Source organism: Micromys minutus (assembly GCF_963924665.1).
Source record: "Micromys minutus genome assembly, chromosome: 1".
Lineage (NCBI taxonomy): Eukaryota > Metazoa > Chordata > Mammalia > Rodentia > Muridae > Micromys > Micromys minutus.
The window spans coordinates 55601480-55622978 of NC_137969.1; the positions used below are offsets into that span (position 1 = coordinate 55601480).

Sequence of the window (21499 nt, forward strand, 5' to 3'; positions counted from 1 at the left end):
AACCCTCATTAAGAATGCCACTCCAGTGGAAATGGAGGTTAGTTAACTCCCCTGGACATCTAGGAGTAGCATGTAGCAAGAGGACAACAAAGAGTAAATGGCCCCTAAAGATATGTATGTCAGAATGACAAGGAGCCAGCTCAGAGTTAGGGAAGGAGGGAGAGGAATTTAGAAGGTTGAGCAAGACTAGTAACTGGCTAGCAAGATGGATGTATGCAGTGTTAAAAGCTTTATAGCAGGTTTTAAGGATCTGAGTTTGATTCAGAATGAAATGAGAGGCCTCTGGAGGTTGGGAACAGGTGAGTGGCAGGGTCTGAGGTTCATTCAAAGATATTGAGATTTGGAAGCCAGGGAATCATGTTCTGATGCAGAGGAGCCAGAAAAGACTGCTGTAGTCACCCAAGAGGAAAGATGGCAGACAGAGGGGGTGTTAGGTGTGGAGGCTTCCTCAGCAAGGCTGATAAATTAGAATCCACTTCCTATATCTTAATAATAGTTAAAGGCAAGCTCTGCTGCAAAGGGACAATGAAATCTATTTTATCATCTATAAAATAAAAGGGCTGGGTTTTATAACCTTTAAAAATCATTTGAGTTTTACACTTTGGAGTCTGTGATAGGACAGTCATCGCCAGTGCCTCAGAATTCATAGTGGGGCATTTTGTGAAAGAATTAGAGAAAGTTTTGCAAAGACAAAGTGAACATATATTATCCATTCCAAGAGGAGGCATTATGACCGTGAGAGAGGAGGTCACACAAGAGGTCAAGGACATCCCCACAGGAGGAGACTTTAACAATTCCTTTGCTTATTTCCTGATTTTAACAGATATTCATAGGAGAAAAAACATGCCATAAAGAACTTTATCTTTGAAAAATATCCATATGGGAAAAATAGGTCCAAATTATATAAGTTGACCAAGGACAAAGACATGACTCATGCACAAAAGACACCAGAGCTGCCCAGGAGGAAATAAATACAGAAAAAAAAATCTTCACTCTGAGTGAGAGGTTGGAACAAATAAACATATGAGTTGGGGTGAAAGCAGTGGCAGAGCTGAGGAGAGCTCAGCGGTAACAGTGCACGAGGCCCGTATCCCATAACGGCAATGTGTGGCCACAGGCACCTGTAAGGATCAGAGCTAGGAGCCTGTAGAGTGTCAGTCAAGTTCAAGGCTCAGTGGAAGACCCTACCTCAAAAGGAATAAAGAAATGTGGTAGATCAGAAGAACTGTTGTCATCTTTGGGGCTCTGTTTGTGCAGGGACCTGCACCCTGACACAAGTATGTACAAACAAGTGTCCATATACCTACACGTGAATATATTTGCAAAGATGCTAAATAAGAAGTATAAAACTCCAATCTTAAAGGAAGCAATACATTGCTTCTATTTCTTAGAGCGCATGTTTTCCATTTTGAAAAATCCCAGAGAACATACAGTGAAGCTACGATAAAATTAGTATATAAAGTTAGCATTCCAGTTCATTAGATAAAAGTTTAATTTCTATAGATGCATCCATGTTAGTAAGATACTTTTGGACTCTTTATAATGGTAAATAGAACATGAAATACTATTTATCAATCTAATATAACAACATCTATGAATAAAAACTGCTAGGTGTGCATAAAAATTATATCAAAATGTCATTAGGGATGATTGAGTGCAGTGATATAAGAACAGCCCCCATAGGCTTATATTCATGCATCTTCATCATCAGAGAGTGGCATTATTTGAGAGAGATTACATGGTCTTGTTGTGTAGAACTCTCAGCTACATCTCCAGCACCATGTCTTCATGTGTGCTCCCATGTTTCTCTCTATGATAACAATGGACTAGACCTCTGAACCTGTAAACCAGCCTCAATTAAATGTTTTCTCTTATACAAGTAGCTGTGGTCATGATGTCTCTTCACAGTGATAGAATAATGCTAAAAAACAGAGTCATAGTGGAAAGTCTCTCTGTCCTGAAAATAGTGCTTAGATTGTAATTCCAACAGTTGTTGGAATATATATATATATATATGCATATATATATACATGTATGCATATATATGTATGTATGTATGTATGTATGTATACATACATATAGACTGTGATATGATCACAGGGAGCTTTTAAAGCTTTAAAGCTTTAGTATTTTAGTATTTAATAAGAGGTCTTTGAAAGATTATAAGTGTGACAATTATATATTGAACAAGGGGAAATACACACATTATAAAAATCAAAAATAAAAGATGAGATAATATTCCTGATATCATACATGTGAAATTTAAAGCCTATAAATAGGTTTTTCACTAAAACTAGTACTCATGATAAACTAGATACTCATGGAAAGACACTAAGTATTGAAGCCAAGTCAGAGGAAGAAAGGAGACAGGAGTAGGGTTAAAAACCTCACAAAAAAAACCCTGGGACTTGAGACTTCCTTGGAAAATTCTACTGAGAATTTTAAAAAACAACAACAACTCTTTGGAACTTCTTTCAAAAGGCTGAAGAGAAGCATTCTAAAGACATCAATCACAAGGCAGCTCAGGCTCTACAGAGGTGATGAGAATGCTTGTGGGTTGATGGCTGTATGCAGGTGAGGGCAGGCACAAGATACGGCAAGGCCTGTGATTGGGCAGTGAAAAAGAAAGAAAAGTGGGCAGAGAGTTTTGAGAGGCAGCAGAACTAGGAGAAGAAAAAAAAAGATGGAAGAGGAGAAGAATGACCCCACCCCATGTGGCTTTAAATAATCACAAGTGGTTATGAATATCTTACAAAAGATGGATTATTACAGGACAATTTGTCTTATCTAGATGGGCAGTTTATATCAATATCAATTGGCTCCTATTTTATTGTGTGGACATTTTGTGGGGTGAAAATTTACTGATATAACTCTGATTGATAAATTATAAGATTCTAGAGTTTTGATTTTACTGGATTACTGGAAATTGTGAAAGTAATCACAGGGGGAAGATGCTGGGAATGGGAGCAGAGTCCACAGCAAGAAAGCTGCAAGACAGGCAGCAACTGCATGGGCTAGTCATGAAGGTTGTGAGACCACTGGGGAACAGAGAGTAGCCAGTGATAGTATGGCATGGTGCCTGGTGCCTGGTGCCTTTTCCTTATTTAATATTTACTGGTACAAATTCATCCAAAAGTTTTAATGCCATAAATTTGTATAATAAAGATGAATTACAGCATATAATTCTTAAAATATAGATATATTTTAAGGATGAAAAGCAGGTTCAGAATATTAGATCCAAGTCACACATGAAGTTAAGGCAGCAATGAGCAGATATGACATCATCCTCTCTGTGACTTCAGCCTTTCCATCAAATAATTGCCCAACTATAACTGTGGCTCATGATTATAAAACCAATTTGAGCACTTTGAAAGAAAAAGAACATTGTCTGGTTGTTAATTGAGTCTAAAATTTCAACAGACCACATCATAATTAATGGTGAATGGCTAAATCCTTCTGTACCACTACAACAAGCTAGCATTGTTTATTTTCATGGAGGTATTAATCTTCCACACTGGAGAAGTTAGGGTGCCTCACATATATAGCACAATTCTAAGAAACTCATTTAAATATTTTATGGAAAATACATGACTCCATTCATAGGATGAGAAATCAATATGTAAAAATGCAGTGTATTATCTACCTAGTTCAAGCAATATCCAGAAATCAAATGAGATGAACTGCATTTTTACAAAGTAGCAAAGCAAATTAAATTGAAAAATAATCATCTTCTGAATGGTCCTGGAACTGTTAAATTATATTTCAAATATTGAAGCACCTTAACCTCCATCATCTACCTCGTGCATCAGTTCAGCTGGATGAGGACAGCAAGGCTAATTTCTAAGCTACAACACATCTAGAATAAATCATAGAAAAATGATATGGCCTTCATGTAGGCAAAGGTTTTTTAGATATAACAAGAAAGGAACAATTGTTCATACACAAAGAGATACAGTAGTAACATTAGCTTACATTTTTTGACAGATTTCTTGAGGAAATTTTTATGAATTGATGGAGATTTACTTAGAAGCCAGGTGGAGGTTAAGGATTCTAGATTTCCTGTAAACATAAAATGTCTATAGTATGTAGAATCAAGAAAGAAAGGAGTGAAATAACAGAATAAATAGGTACCTGCCATTAAGATAATATATTAGAGCATTGAACAATGTTAAGCATTTTGTGAACATTATTACTACTATTATTGTTACTATGTACTGATGTTAATAACAACAGTAATTTCAGTCTTCCTCATAGATAATGCTAGCAGAATTTATTGTCTCTCTCAGCCTGTAGGTAAAGGATATCCATAATTAGGAACTTCCCCTGGTGAAATGTCATAAGTTGTATCAGGGTATGCCTTTTTTTATTAATTTTTTAGTTGGATATTCTCTGTATATTATATTTCAAATGTTATCCCCTTTCCCCCAATTCCCCTCCTCTCTCCCCCTCAACTTACTTTCCATGAAGGCGCTCCATCTCCCAACCACCCTCTCTACCTCAGTACCTTGGCATTCCCCTACACTGGGAAAACGTGTCTTCACTGGACCAAAGACCTTCTCTCTCATTGATGCCAGACAATGCTATCCTCTGCTACATATACAACTGGAGCCATGGGTCTCTCCATGTGTGCTCATTGGTTGGTGATTCAGTCCCTGGGAGTTCTGGAGGGTTTGGTTGGTTGCTAATGTTGTTCTTCCCATGGGGTTGCAAACCCTTTCTGCTCCTTTAGTCCTTTCTCTATCTCCTTCATTTGGGTCCATGTGTTCAGTCCAATGGTTAGCTGCAAGCATCCTTAACTGTATCTGATTGACTATGGCAGAGGCTTTGAGGAGGCATTCATATCTGGCTTCTACCAGTAAGCACTTCTTGGTATCAGCAATAGTTCTTGGGCTTGGGGCAGCATATGGAGTGGATCCCCTAGTGAGGCCATCTCTGGATGATCTATTCTTCAATCCCTTCTCTTCTATTTGTCCCTGTATTTCCTCCCATGAGTGTTTGTTCTCTCTTCTGAGCAGGACCGGGGCATCCACATTCTGGCCTTCCTTCTTTTGGAGCTTCATTGTTTCTTGGGTATGTCGAGCTTTTGGGGGTTAGTATCCACTTATCAGTGAGTACATACCATGTGTGCTCTTTTTTGACTCAGTTACCTCACTCAGGATTATAGCTTCTAGTTCCATCCATTTACCTAGGAATTTTATAAATTCAGTGTTTTTAATAGCTGAGTAGTACTCCATTGTATAAATATACCTCAATTTCTGTATCCATTCCTATGTTGAAGGACATATAGATTCTTTTCAGTTTCTGGCTCTTATAAATAAGGTTGCTATGAACATGGTGGAGCATGTGTCCTTATTATATTTTAGAGCATCTTTTAGGTATATGCCCAGTAGTGGAATAGCTGGGTCCTCAGGTAGTACTAAGTCCAATTTTCTGAGGAGTCATGAAGCTGATTTCCAGAGTGGTTGTACTGACTTGCAATCCCACCAACAATAAAGGAGTGTTCCACTTTCTCTACATCCTTGCCAGCATCTGCTGTCACCTGAGTTTTTTAATTTAGCTATTCTGGCTGGTGTGAGGTGGACTCTCAGGATTGTTTTGATTTGTATTTCTCTGTTGACTAGGAATGTTTAGGTAATTCTCAGCCATTTGGTATTAATCAGTTAAGAAGTCTTTGTTTAGCTCTGTACCCCATTTTTTATAGGATTATTTGATTCCTGGGGTCTAACTTCTTAAGTTCTTTGTATATATTGGATATTAGCCCTCTATCAGATATTGGATTGGTAAACATTCTTTCCCAATCTGTTGGCTGCTGTTTTGTCCTCTTGACAGTGTTCTTAACCTTTTAGAAACTTTGTGATTTCAAAGATGTCCCGTTTCTTGATTCTTAATCTTAGAGCATAAGCCATTGGTGTTCTGTTTAAAAAAATTTCCCCTGTGCCTATGTGTTCTAAGCTCTTCCCCATGTTCTCTTCAATTAGTTTTAGTGTAGCTGGTTTTATGTGAAGGTCTTTGATCCAGTTGGACTTGAGCTTTGAACAAGAAGATAACAGGGTAAGACAGAGACACTACATCCCCAGTCTCAGTGTGACCGTCAATAAAAACATTGGACATTAACACACTAGCTCCATCATGTCTTGAAATTTCACACACAAACACAAATCCTTAAGCAACCAGAAATAAGAACCAAATTTTGTATGGAGACCCCACGATGGTCTTTTTTAATGGGAGAATTGAAAGGCTTTCCATCAAACCAACGGCAGCCTGGAGATACTTGTTCTGTGTATTCTTTTCAATACTGTACATGAATTTTTAGCTGGGTTTGACAGTTCACACCTACAACCCTGGAACTGGGGGAATGGAGGCAGGAAGATTAGTATGAATTTATGACCTACTTGGGCTGTATAATAAATCCCAGGCAAGCCTTGATCACAGAATGAGACCTTGTCTCATAAAAATTTAAATTAAAGAATCAACATCCCATAATCATAAGAAACTCAAAATTTAGAGAAGTAAAAATGCAACAAATGTTTTATTTCTATTACATGGTTTTCTACATGGAAAAGCCACAAGTCTAGAACCAAACACTAGAACTAGTGGAAGCTGTAAAGTGGCAATGGCAGTAAGGTTGACATACAAACCATAACATGTTCTTATGTAAGCAAAATATAACAGGAACTCTGGTGTGAAGAATACTATTTATACAAGAGTAAAACGTTAAATCTCATAGGGATAAACAAAAGATATGAATAGCCTTCATGCTGGAATTTATCAAAACACATGGAAGAAGACCTAAATAAGGAACTGGAAATATAGTCAAAAGTTAAGGCATGTGCTGGTTTTGTAAGGAGCCCAGGTCTGTCCCTAGCATTCATATTGTTTGCATCACAAGATCCAAGAGGTCCTACTCCTTTGAACTTCCACAGTAAGTACACACACACACACACACACACACACACACACTTAAAAATAAAAACAAATCACTTTATTAAAACAATACCTAAACAGAATCACATACCATAATGAAAGATGCAGATATTCAATAAAATAGCAATGTAAGTCCTTCATATACTTTAATATTATTTAAATTATATTTTAATAAAATTCTTATTAGATAATTGTCTTGAAAGAGATCCTAAAATGCATTTGGGGAAATAGTATCTAAGAGCTATTGTTTGCAGAATATTGGTAAGAAAGTTCAGAAAAAGAACATACTCTGAGACATCAATATACAATCAAATGGTATCACTTTTGACAAGAAGTTGATTAATTTGACCTCTGAAACAAACAGGAAGTACACAATCATAAAACTAGAGTGGCAGATCAAGGTGACTTTACAATCAGGAAGAAATTCATGGATATTCAACAAAAAAAAATCAAAGGGACAAACACGTACCAATAAAATCACTTAAAATTCAATCTTTATATCACACACAGCACAGAAATTAACGTTATGGGGGGAAAAGTAGATGATTCTTATTTTGCCAGGATATGGAAGTGTTTCTTTAAAAAGATACAATTATATGAAATAGTAGCTAGCCCAGGGAGAGCCAAGATGGCGGAGGAGAGGCAGTGGGTACCCTCTGACTCTGTTACAGCCGGGAATTGAAACCAGCCAGGAAAACAGCTTCTCATCTGTGAGTGGGAAACTGCAGTAATGGACTGAGACTTGGAGAGAACCAGAGACACTGCAACTAGAAAAAGACTTAAGAAATAATGTGCTTAGGCAGGAGTGAGGGGCCACTCGGATCCTGCTGAAGTCCATGCTGGCCAAGAGCAGAAAGAGGGAAGGATGCAGTCAGCAAAATCTTGGGGCAACAGGCACACCGCAAGGCGGGCTGATTCAGTCTGACCTCGGGGCTGCACAGCATGCTGGCATGTACAAAGAGTTCTGTGTTCCTCGAATAAAAGGCAGAAGTGTCCTGCCCTGATGGGAGCTATCTTGGAAGATCACACTACAGTTTCTGCTTTGGGAAGCCTAAGCTCCAGTATGTCTCTGCCAGTTGGAACCACATGTCATCTCCCTGTCCTGATGACTGGGCCCCTACCAGTTCTGTGAGGCATCTGAAGGAAGCTCATTGAAAACAGAGGCTGGGAAGATGGCTCAGACCGTAAAGCACTTGGCATACCAACCTGAGGATCTTAGCTCGATCTGCAGGACCACAAAAACCTCAGACAAGGTGATGTGCTGGGGAGGCTGAGACACAGCAGCCAGACTGTCAGCTAGCCAGTCCGACGCTATCCATCTGCCTCAGGTTCCTATTTCAAAACCACAGGGTTTGTAACTGCTGAGAAATGACAACATGCTGACCCCATGCATACAAGTGCATGGGTACACATACACATGCACACACACACACACACACACACAGGCACACACATGCAAGCACACAAGGAAAATAGAAATATGAGAACTATATTGGTGACTGCTGATGTTTTTGCTTTTTATTTTTTGTCAGTTCTTTGAGAATTTGATACATGTATTTTGGTCATATTCCCTCCCTATCACCCCCTTACTTCTCCAGCTAATCCCTGCTAACCCTCACAAGTGTTCTAGGTCATCAAACTCATCTTCAAGCTTCGAACCCGATCAAACGTACCAAAGACATTTTTTCTTACAATTCCCACCAATTAAACTTTTTCAGTTCAGAGAACCCTATGTCTTCTTCAGACTCCATCTCAGCGTTGATCTTGTTCAGGACTGGACTTTCTTAACTCTACCCAGTTGTTTTTTCCCGTTTTTTCAGAATTCACCGATCTTTGTGAAATTCATTTATTAGAATCCCTTGTGTCATATGCCATGTAGTCACAGTTAGTTTCTGGGGCTGTAGCCCCATCCTCACCCCACTTCTGCATCAACCTGCAGGTTTGAATGAGGACCATTCCCCAAAGGCTCATGTACTTGAGCTCTCCCAGAGCACAGCACTGCTAGGGGATCCTGTGGAGTCCTGTGAGAGAAAGGAAGTAAGTAACTGGGGTAGGCTTTGGGTTTACAGACTGGCCCCAACTCCTGTGCTCATTGACCAATGACTTGGTAAATCAGACTCCTGTTCCTGCTGTCATGGATTCCCTGCCACGATGAACGTTGACCATCTAAGAATTTGTCACCTAAAATGAACCCTTTCTCGCTTGGTCAGTCTTTTATTACTGCCGCAGAAGAGAAGCCTATACAGAGACACAAAGGGCAGTTGAGTCCACTGTCCTTTTAAGACAGCTCTCTGGAGCAGCTGAAAGGAAATAGAAGTCTGAGCCGATGCTTGGATGCTTGATGAACAGAGACAGGACCAATCCCAAAGAACTCTATGTAGGTAAGGAATGTTGAGAGTGGGACACAAAGTCTTACACAGAGAGGAGCACACCAATTGGTTATCAAACGGTCAGTCCTGAGAACACACGTATAAGAAACATTGTACAGACTGAGCAGGCATATTTAGGAACACACACACACACACACACACACACACACACACCTGGAAGAACAGTGAAAGAAGAGGCCTTGGGTTTCTGAGGGAACAAGGAGAGGTATATGGAAAGGCTAAGGAAGAAAAAAGGGAAAGGTGAAGTGATGTAATCATAGTATAATTATATTATATTTATATATAACTATAATAATAGTATAATATCAACATGAAAATATATTATTAAACGGAATGAAGATGCTGGGCTAGGGGCACACGGGGTGCTCTGTGCCTACTCCATGCAGGGCAGCTGTTGCTACACCTTCCGTGAGGAATCCAGGGGTACCTGGGACCCAGGTACTCACAAAAGTATCCAAAACTTCTGGATCCAAAGTACCTAGAGTTTGCTTTCAGTCATGGAACTTGGTTTTGTTCTGCAAAAGGCTCCAGTCCGCACTTAAGATGCTGAGCTGAGAGCTCGGTCCCAAGCATTGTCACTACCATGATGGTATGTGTGTACAGACACAAGGAGCAGACACCTACATTTGCTGTGCTGCCCAGGGTCACATAACCGCAAGGGCATGTCAGACCCACGGAGGGGATGAGTGCTTTACCTCCATTGTACTGTGCAGTGTTTTTTCTTTCCTTCTTTCTCTTCATCCTTTTATTGGTTTTTCTTCTTTTATATTAAATATATTTTTCTTCATTTACCCACTGCTTTATAGAGAGATCTGATCATCCCTTTCCTTTCATTTCCCAATACATTATTTTCTTTTAATTGTATTTTAACTTAATTGTCTGTTTTAGTGGTTCTAATAATCAAATTCTCTCCCTTCCTCTTCTCTCTCTTTCTCTCCCTTTTCCTTCCTCCCTGCTTCTCTCCCTCTCCCTTCTTCTCTCTGTCTCTTTCTGTGTCTGTCTCTCTTCCTGTTTTTCTGTCTCTCTCTTTTTCTCTTTTCTCTTTCTCTTCCCCGTCTTTGTTTGTCTGTTTGTCTGTCTGTCTCCCTCTCCCTGTCTCTCTCCCTATCTCTCTGTCTTTGTCTTTCTCTCCTTTTCTCACTCCCCTCCCCCTATTTTCCCTTACTCTCTGCCTTTTGTCTCAAACTTGCTATGCAGCTGGTAATCCCCTAACTTCCTGACAACACTCAGCTTCCACCTAAGAGTTGGGGTCAACTCCCAATCTGTCTGGCTCTAAGGCTCATACCTCATAATTGATTATTTGGGAAATTATAATTTTTATACAAATATCTAAATGTCTTGAGAGGCATTGTTTTTCCAAACATCACATACCCTGAAAAAAAATTTAATATGTAAAAGTCCCAAGATCACTCCCTATACTGTGAAACCTCGAGTCTCTGGAAACCAGCAGGTGGTTATGCTCTCAGACCTTACTCCATGAAGTGATTACATTGCCCACTCTCATCCAACATTTGAAAACACTTTAAACATGTATAGGTCACTGAGAGCAAGGTCACCAGTACTGTTATGTCACCTGAAGTACGCTTTGGCAAATGTCTGTCCAGACATTTAGTATCTGTGCTTCAGCAACCCACAGGGTAGAGATTATCCCACACACCCCTGCCTTTCTCAGGGGACAACTCATGTAGCTGGACTATCGCAAGTCGGGTCTCCTTCCTCACACTGCTGTTTATTCTCCCGTGTAGGGCAGGATTGTGTTTGTTCACCTTTCTTTTGCACACTTTCACTATTCCAGGTCTTTGCTTCTTGAACTCTCCGGTAAACTTTCTTTTTTTTTGGAGAACAGATTCAAACCATTGTGTAATTAGATTCTTTATGTCCCCGAATCAGTATGTTTTGATTAAGTCCACCGTTTAACTTTTGTTCGGTTGCCAGGTGGCCAAGCTCTGTCCCACAATAATGTTATCTTGGCAGTTTTTCTTTTCCTTTCATTCTTTGCCAAACAATAAAATGATAAGCGCTGGATAAATTTTAAATTCCCAGTGAATTATTCAGATATCTCAATACCTTCCATTCATATTTGTTGATATATTATCATGCCAGTAGGTCTCAAATTACAAGATTATAAAATACTTGTCTTTGTTCTACGAATTCATGATTACATAGCTCCCATGGGCTCTTAATCAGCACCTCTTATCCAATATGGCTGCAAATCTTACACTCCATATCTCTTCCTTCGCAACTGCCTGTTTGTTCGGAAACTCCAGTTAGGCCACTTCCACGCAATGAACTGCAATCAATTTTGTATTTAATTAGAACCTCCTACACGTCTACATATCTTTTTTCTTTTTTGTGTGTGTGAGTACAAGCATACATGTCTGTTCACATGAGAGCGGTCATTTAGATGGCAAAGAGCAGCCACGGGAATCACTCCTCAATTGCTGTCTGTCTTGGGGTTTTTGTTTGTGTGGTTTTGTCTTGTTTTAGTTTAGTTTGGGTTTTGATTTCTCCCTGACCTAGAGCTTGCCAATAGGCTAGGACGATCCTGTTGTCCTGTCTCTCTTCCCAGCTCTAGGGTTACAGGTCCACAATGCATTGCGACCTCTTATTTGGACCCTTATTTTGGATCAAACTTAGATTCTTGTGCTATAGCGGAGTAACCTCATGTTCCCATGTACCATATTTTTTCCACAGCATTTACCCCTCTTCATTCATTCAGGAATTCAGATAGTCTCCCATTTACTTACTTACTTACTTACTTACTTACTTACTTATTTATTTATTTATTTATTTATTTATTTATTTATTTATTTATTGTAATTCTCAAAGGGTTCTCAAAATTAGCAAGAACATGGGAGAACTAGAGAAAGTGGATTTCCTAGCGTACCTGAGGTTAAAATAGTAAGACTTTGAAAATGTTGCTGTACCCCATCTCCAGAGTCAAGAGCACTCATATGAGTTCAGATGCACCAAAGTAAAAGTAACTGGGTGAGCTTGGGCCATCTTCCCTAACATCCACTTCCATCAATACTCAGCAAATAAATGCTCACTAATGCCTCATGGCCAACAATCTTCTGAAGAAAGACTTGTCCACTTAAGTACATAACAAGGTATTCCTCACCTGATAGGAAACTGAAAATCTATTTATAAATCACTTCTGTTTATCTCCCCTTTTTTATTGGATAGTTTATGCATTTATATTCCCCAGTTCTCCCCTCTCCTCATGCTTTTATGAGGATGCTCCCCCTCCCACCCACCCACTCCCACCTCAACGCCCAGGCATTCTCCTACACTGGGGAAATGAGCCTTCATAGGACTAAGGGCTTCTCCTCCTATTGATGTCTGACAAGTCCATCCTCTGCTACATATGCAGCTGGAGGCACGGGTCCCTTTGAGTACTCTTTGGTTGGTGGTTTAGTCCCTGGGAGCCCAGAGGGCTTGGCTGGTTGATATTATTGTTCTTCCCATGGGATTATAAACCCCTTCAGCTCCTTCTTTCTTTTATCTAACTCCTCCATTTTGGTCCCTGTGCTCAGTCTGACTGTGATCCACATGGCTCTGTAATTTTGAATCCAGTATTTAAGGAGCTGTTATAATCCATGGTACTGGTCATAACTACAGGTTTGCCACTTTAACTCTCTAAGGCTAGAGACATGTTGGATGCCTGGAGATAAATCTACAATGGAAAGAGTATATCCTTAGGAAGGAGCTGGCAGACCTTGGTTGATATATATGATGGGTTGAGTGAAAATGTTCTCAGAGTTTCCAGCATTTAAATACTTGCTCTCCAGCTGGCGGTGCTATTTGGGGAGGTGCATATTTGTTAGAGGAAGTGCATAACTGGAGGCAGGATTTGAGAGTTGAAAGACCAGCACCATTTTCAGTTTGCCCTCTCTGTCTCATGTTTGCGGTTCAAGATAGAGGCCCTCAGTTTCCTGCTCCCACGCCTTCCTTCTCCTTGCCATGATGGACTCAAATTCTCTGGGACTGTCAGCCTAAATAAACTTTCTTCTCTAAGTTGCCTTGGTCACTGTGCTTCATGCCAGCAGCAGAGAAATAACGTGTACAATAAGGATGGTCTATTTTTATATCTAAAAGGCCGTCTGATCAAATCAAGTTACCGCATTAACATACATAGAGGCATATCCAGTAAAAAAAGAAAAAAATCATTCCTTTCATCTATTAATTTTCTAAATGTGTCCCCAGAACAATTAACGACAAATACAGATATGACTCAGGAGCATCCCAATGGCAGTCAGTACTCATGTGAGAAGTTATCACCAGCTAGGACAGGGAGAGGCAGGAGGACTAATAAACACACTTCGCAATGTGCTATCGGCCCCACTGGACGGTCCTATGCCAGGGGCAGTTCTTCGGAAAGCAGAGCAGTTAGCCTGGTCCTGCATGACAGCACCTTTCATTTAGGTGGCAGAGATGTCTTGCATACATAGCTGTCCTCTCTGAACAAAGCCATCTTGGATATGGACAAAACTGTGTTGAACGGTGACTTCACTTTCTTATTAAAAAATGGTGAAAGAAAGAAAAATAAAGTGATTTATAGAAAGTCCATAAGAAGATTCTGTCCCTCTCTCTTTTTTGATTAGAGAGGTGGCAGGGAGCCTGGCTCATTAGGCAGAAGTAATGAGCCAGGCTGCATGCCATCTCTAATTAGAGAAAAGATACAGTAGGTACCATCACACCTACAGGCTGATGGAGTACAGCTAGACATTCAGAACAAGCTTTCCTCCTCCCTGCCTCTAGATACCCGTAATAGAAGCAAAAAAAAAAAAAAAAAAAAAAAAAAAAAGTAATAAAAAACAGATATTTATAAGAAGCTATTTCCCATTTCTTGAGTTTTAATCATAGCTAAAAACCCTTTTCATGGAGTTTAAAAAACAAATATCATTTTCAGATTCGAATGGCCTTTTGAGGCATCAGTTCAGCATTTAGTGCACTGAAGTAGAACAGAGTCAAGTCATTTTAGCCCCACAGTGCAAAGTAGACAAATTTATAGTGCTCACAGACACTCTCAGCTACAGCTAATGTGAGGGAAGACTTTTAGAAACACAAGTGGGGGTTAAAGACCTAATAAGGTTCACAGGATTTAAACGTGCGATTCAAACTTTCTGATTGCAGGGTACTGATTTTTCCCCCCATATGCTAATTATTAAGACCAAGTTTCTGAAAACACCAACTACTGAGTTTACTTTTCCCCTGTTTATCAGATTTAAGGGTATATTCATATTGAAATGATTTTTGACTTTTTTATGTATACAATTCATCTTAATCATTTCCACAGCCCAGCTTCTTCCTCTTCAGCCCCTCCCCTCAGCCCCTCTCTCCCCTCCCTCCTCAACCCCTCCCTTCTACTCCTCTCAACACATCCTGCATCTCCCTTCTCACTTCACAAGGGTAGCCAGCTGCTTTCTAGAGTACATTGTAGCCTGATCTACAGGAAAGAATTCATACCTAGTCTTCTAAGACCCATGGCTAAGGATGCCATAGTTTCTTTTGGTAGAGATCCTATTGATGTTGTCTTGCTAACCCATATTGTTGTCAGACTTCCTTATAAGTATTTTTGTTTATATCGTAGGTTGAGGCTACTTTCATTCTTGGGCAGCAAGCCAATTTCTTTTAAATGTATATGATCTCATATGGTTCTTGTGATGGACTTGTATATCATGCATTAATCACAATCATAAATTAAAAGCCACAAACTGAACAGGGCTAGATAGTTTTGACCAAAGAAATACAACTGTTTTAAACTCATTCCTGTTTGCCGAACACAAAACTTTACAAATATAGTCTCATTGGTTTTAAAGTATTTGGAGTCAAATCACAAAAGAATGAACATGTTATAAAGCATAACATCTACTGCTGCTGGTAACAGGTTTGAGAAGTGAGGTAGAGAGTAAACAGAAACAGTAAGTGTTCTTCCTGGGTTTTCTTTAAACCTTCTCTTTTAAAAATGCCAACTAATGAACATGCAGAAATTAGTATAACAAATAGAAGTTTTCTATAAGGAAAACAAACCATTGTTGGAATGAAGAAACAAACTATCACTATCATGAAGAAACCATCACTGTCAAGAAGAAGCTATCACTGTCATAAAGAAACCATCACTGTAGTGAAGAAACCATCACTGTCATGAAGAAGCCATCACTGTCATAAAGACACCATCACTGTCATGAAGAAACCATCACTGTCATGAAGAATCTATCACTCTCATGGGTTGGAGAATTTAGATGGATACATCTCCATTCCTTCAAAATTGACATAATAATTTTAGGATTTACTTTTATTTCTGTGTCTGTGTTTGTGCATGTGTGTGTGCATGTAAGTGTGGTGTGTGTGTGTATGTTTATGCATTCATGCATTGTGGTATGTGTGTGTAGTGTTTGTGCATGTGTGTGCATGTCTGTATGTGTGATGTATATGTGTGTGCATGCATGCATTGTGGTATGTGTGTGCGCATGTGTGTGCATGTGTCTGTGCATGCATGTTTGGTGTGTGTGGTATGATGTGTGGATGTGACATGTACAGAAGCATGTAGAAGGTAGATGAGACTACAGGTTATCCTGGAGCTGGAATTCCAGATGGTTGTGAGCCAGCGATTATGGATGTTGGGAACCAACTCACATCCTCAGAGAGCAGTAAGTACTCTTAACCTTGACCATGTCTCCAGCCCCAAACTTACTGATTCTGATTTAAATAAAGTATAAACAGAAACTGAAACACAACTTTTAAAGTTTAAGTTAGTGGCAACACAACCCTGGGGAAAAAAAAAAGAAAATTGGGAAACTGACCCAGAAAGATGTAAAAATTCAAGCATTAACAACTGAGACTAAACATTTTGACTCAGATATACATGGGTCATAAGAGCAGATAACAAAGTTCAGAAAGGAACCCTTCTTAACATATGCAAAGATGATCAGATGGCTCAAAAGAGTTCTATGTTAGTTGTATAGGAAAGAAATGACTAAGCTTCGCCACTCTGTTCCATCACATTCATATATCTATTCTAGATAGAACACATCCCTAAGTTAAAGATACATAATAATGAAGTTCCCAAAATAAAATATGAGAATGCATTCTTCATGACATCAAAGTGTGTCAAGGTATAGTCATAAAACACAAAGCATGTTAAGAATAAAAGAAGGATCTGTAAATTGGGTTTCACTATAAAGGAAAAGTGCATATACCCAAAAGAAGCTCCAACATCTAACAAGGACACAGGCTCCATTATGTTCATAGCAGCCTTATTTATAATAGCCAGAAGCTGGAAAGAACCAGATGTTCCTCAACAGGGGAATGGATACGGGAATTGTGGCACATTTACACAATGCAGTACTACTCAGCTATTAAAAACAATGACTTTGTGAAATTCCTAGGCAAATGGGGGAAACTTGAAGTTATCATCTTGAGTGAGGTAACCCAGGCACAAAAGAACACTCATGGTATGTACTCACTGATAAACAGATACTAGCCCCCAAAGCTCAGAGTACCCAAGAAACATCCACAGAACTTATGAAGCTCAAAGAGAAGGAAGGCCAGAATGTGGATACCTCAGTCTTTCTTAGAAGGGAGAACAAAATTCTCATGAGAGGAAATAAAGGGACAAATAGAGGAGTGGGGATTGGAGAAAAGATCATCCAGGACTGCCTCACCTGGGGATTCACCCCATATGCAGCCATTAAACCCGCACACTATTGCTGATACCAAGAAGTACTTACTGGCAGGAACATGATATGGATGCCTCCTCAGAGGCTCTGCCAGAGCCATACTGATACAGAGGAGGATGCTTGCAACTAACCATCAGACTTATCACGGAGACCCCAAAGAAGGAGATAAAGGACTGAAGGAGCTGAAAGAGTCTAGAACCCCATGGGAAGAACAAAATTATCAACTAACCAAATCTACCACAGCTCCCAGGGACTAAAACACCAACCAATGAGTTTTCATGGAGAGATCCATGGCTCCAGGTGCATATGCAGTAGAGGATAGCATTCTCTGGCATCAGTGGGAGGAAAGGCCTTTGGTCCAGTGAAGGCATGTTTTCCCAGTGTAGGGGAATCCCAAGGTTCTGAAGTGGGTAAGGGTGGTTGGGAGAAGAAGCATCTTTGTGGAGTCAATGGGAGTTGGAGGGGGATGAGATTGGGAAAAGAGGATAACATCTGAAATGTAAATACAGAGAATATCCAGTAAAAAAAAAAAGAACAAAAAAGATAATGAAACTATAATCTATATCTTGGAAGATAATGCCTGTCAATCATGTATTTATCAAAGATTCACATTCAAAAGAGTAATGAACTTCTACAAATTAATAATAAAAAGACAAAGTATCCAATCAAAAATTGGTCCAAAACAATCTATCCAGAATAGGTAGTTCATAGGAAAGCATACTCACATGACAACATGAGTGTGAAAAATTCCCAGTGTTATTGATCATCAGAAGATGCACCTCAGCCCATTTGGCAGAATCAGGGACGACAATGACAGTGGTAAGTTGTGAGCCTGTCACCATCCTCAGTATTACTGATTGTGATATTTTCTCTGGAAAGTTATTTGGAAGTGTTTTCTGAAGCTAGAGACGTTGCTGCATATAACGTGGCTAAATCTGACGGAGATAGTCCTGAGGAACAGGAAGTTAGCATGCTCCCTGCATATCTGCATGTTAGTTCCAGAACAGACAGTGGCAGGAGTCTCTCCTAACAGTATTCCATGCACATTCATGCAGGGCACGTCTCTAGAGCTGATCTTTGAAACAGTAGAAATATTCTATACCCATTTTCACCCCGAGAGCTATGCAGATGCATACAGCTATTTAAACTCACCAAGTAGGGGCTGGAGAGATGACTTGGTAGTTTTGACTGCTTAGGTTTTCCAAGCAGACCTGAGTTCAGTTCCCCTTGTCAACTGTTCACCACCCATAACTCCAGTTTCTAGGGATCTGATGCCCTCTTCTGGTCACTGTGAGCACTGCACCCAAGGACATATACTCCACCCCACTGCACATACAGTCTACGTAATAAAAACAAATCTTCAAACACATCATAGAAGCTACAGTTCTAGGAATGACATTCTACCTTGTGTGGATGTTTTGGAATGAACCAAAGAATTCAATAATGGCTCCAAATGCTTGAACCAAGTTAGCAGGGCATCTAAAAGACTGGATAAAACATTCAACATGATATTCTTAGGTATATTAGTGAATTTTCCAAATAAGTGGAAATCATGTGGTATAATTTAGATACATAACATAGTTAAGGAATCTACAAATTAAATGCAAAAAAGTCAAGGAGAGTGAGGAAAGCTTGTCAACCTCAGTAAAGGCTAGCTCACTCTATATCAACAGTGCTTTTCTCACATAATCCTTAAAAGTATCACACACACACACACACACACACACACACACACAGAGTCAGACACATATACAGACACATACATACCACGCACATAGACACATACCCCCACACACACATACACACCACATACATAGACACACACACATGCACAGATACACACCACACACATATACTCACACACAGAGACACAAACACACACACACACACACACACACACACACACACACACACACCATGCACGAAAGTGTTTGAAGTAACAATACCCTTTCAGTAAGGGCTGTAAATCTTCACAACTTTCTGTAGCTATACATTAGAACAACCTGTTCTATGTACTAGCACATAAAGAAGCTGTATGCTCCAACCCAGCCCTCTCCTTCTATGGATACATCTGCGGAGATAATTGCAGACATTAGTAATAGCAGCATTTACCCACATGAGTTAGTACATGCTACACGTGTTGCTTTGAATTGCATTTGCTCAGTTGACAATTAAGTAGCATTTCTAGGCATCTAGTGCGTGCAGATGAATCAGTCATGCTAACACTGTCCACTGCACTGCCGCACTGAGTTCTGCATCACCCCTGCCAGCATCATCACCATCATCTTAAAGCTGAGGGAACACCGAGGCAGTAGTAGCTTTACCTGGTTATATAGTCAGTCAGCAAAGAGGTCCATTTCACCTCTTGGCAAATTAGCCCAAGAGTATAGATCATCGAGGAGCTATATAAGCAGATGATTGTTCAAATATATATATAATATATATATGAATTTATACACATATATATTGGTGAAAATATGGGATATATATATATATATATATATAGTCAAATAGCTTTTTGATGACTTGGAAGCATGAGAAATTATATAGAGATTCATTACAGACACTTGTTTTAGAAGCATGCCACACAATGGCATGTGACATACACCCCGAGAATGAAGAAGCACTGTGCTGGAAAGAGCTATTGACACAACATGTGGATCTTCAACATTTGGAGGGGAAAGGTCTATTTTTAGAGAGCTCAGTGAAGGCATATGTGTCATAATTTCCTTTTGGGGAAAGTACATTTGTCACCATACATTTCACTGTATGGGTAAAAAAAAATCTGGGTGAGCCTGAGAAGTTTGATTGTGCCTCTGAGGGTGGAAATGCGTAGCACACTTCCTAGTTCATGGAGCCCTTCGTTGTTTGGATTCTCTGATAATATGCATGCGTTATATGTGATTTTAGCCTCAACGTTCAAATATTTTGAAGGCAAGGGTGTTGGGTATTTCAAGACAACTTTTCTTTTGACTTTCTACTCTTCTCTGTTTGTACTGTGAGCCATCTTTTAATCTGTGCGTTCCCATAAATGTGGGAGGTAGAGCTGTCACAGATCTGATGTGGTGCATGTTGAGAGCATGCCTCGGTGTCTACAAAGCATGTTAGAGCTCTTACTTACTAACCGCTTCATAAAAAGTCAGTGAGTTAACAAAGGAAAATATTACATATGTTAGACATGTATGTGTAAGTGAACCTATGTATGTTTGCTTGTATGTGGATGCCAAAGGCTGACATCTGATGTCTTCCTTGATAGCACTCCAGCTGATATTTTGAGGCAGGGTTTCTCACCAATCCTGGAACACACTGAACTGCATTTACCTATCTCTGTTCTTCTGAGCTGGGAATTCAGACTCAGGACACCATGCATAAATTTTTTTAAAAAAATTTACTTATTTGTTTATTATATAGACATTAACTATAGCTGTCTTCAGACACACCAGAAGAGGGCATCAGATCCCATACAGATGGTTGTGGGCCACCATGTGGTTGCTGGGATTTGAACTCAGTAGTAGTCAGTGCTCTTAACCTGTGAGCCATCTCTCCAGCCCATAGATTAATTTTTAATATAGGTATTGGGTATACGAGTTTAGGTCCCCCTTACTGACTGAGCTATATGCCCAGCTCTCTTGTAGCCTAAAGAGATCAGAATAAACAAATTTACATTTTAAAGTTTCCCTCAAAAGATGTGTCCATGTGGTGCCTGTAACTGTGGCTCCTTAGAAGAAAGATCTTGGTGAGTGGCATTGAGGATCTTGAGGTGGAACTTACCCTGAATGAGATGGCTCTTTAATTTGATGACAACTCTCCTTATAAGGAAATAAAGGAAGAAACACAGAGGAGACCAGTAAAGGCAAAATGGAACTGCCCAGTGGTAAGTAGATGGGCTAGGTTTGCTGGCTGCACCCAGGACAGAAGTGTGGAGTAGTCTAGATCGTCTAGAAGGAACCGCAGTACTGAATTCCCATTACAGGTGGCTGGCATGGAAACAGTAAAAAATAAATTCCTATTCTCGAAAACCTTTATGCATTGGTAGAAGTTTGTTACAGTATCCCTAGGAACTGAATACATCTAATTATGCTGTTAACATTTGGTTGCTTTTCAAATCCTGGACCTGCAGTTGGCTAACAGGAAATAAAATTGTGAAGACAAAAATCTTACCGTTTAAACTGTGTCCTATTTGTATAGTGCCGGAGGCTGAGTCTGTAATTGAATCACGGAGAGCTCTTGTATCAAATGCGGTACTGTTCTCCTCCAAACCATCCACAAAGAAGCTGATTTCTGTCTTATGCACCTGTAAGAATTATCCCCATTGTCAAATGCACAAACTTCTGCTTGCTCTGAGCGGCATGCCCACCCACTGCTTTGCTGTCTTTTCTTTAAGAAATTTCACCCTCTCTCTGCTTCCTTCAGGTGGAGATGGAAGCAGTTTATTTAATAGGAGGGCAGTATCTATGCACATTACAAACGCAGATAAGAATCAGTGCACTGGGATTTTCATGC

At 39.7% G+C, this 21499-nt stretch overlaps 1 protein-coding gene across 1 annotated transcript in view; it reads right to left on the reverse strand.

Moving 5' to 3' along the window:
- The window catches only part of USH2A (usherin), a gene marked incomplete at both ends in the record, with an annotated part of 645989 nt that overhangs the window by 576215 nt on the left and 48275 nt on the right, over positions 1-21499 (reverse strand). The window contains one exon of the mRNA XM_080923960.1: positions 21158-21290. Coding sequence (XP_080780086.1) covers positions 21158-21290 — 133 coding nt within the window. The remainder of the gene's footprint in view (positions 1-21157; positions 21291-21499) is intronic.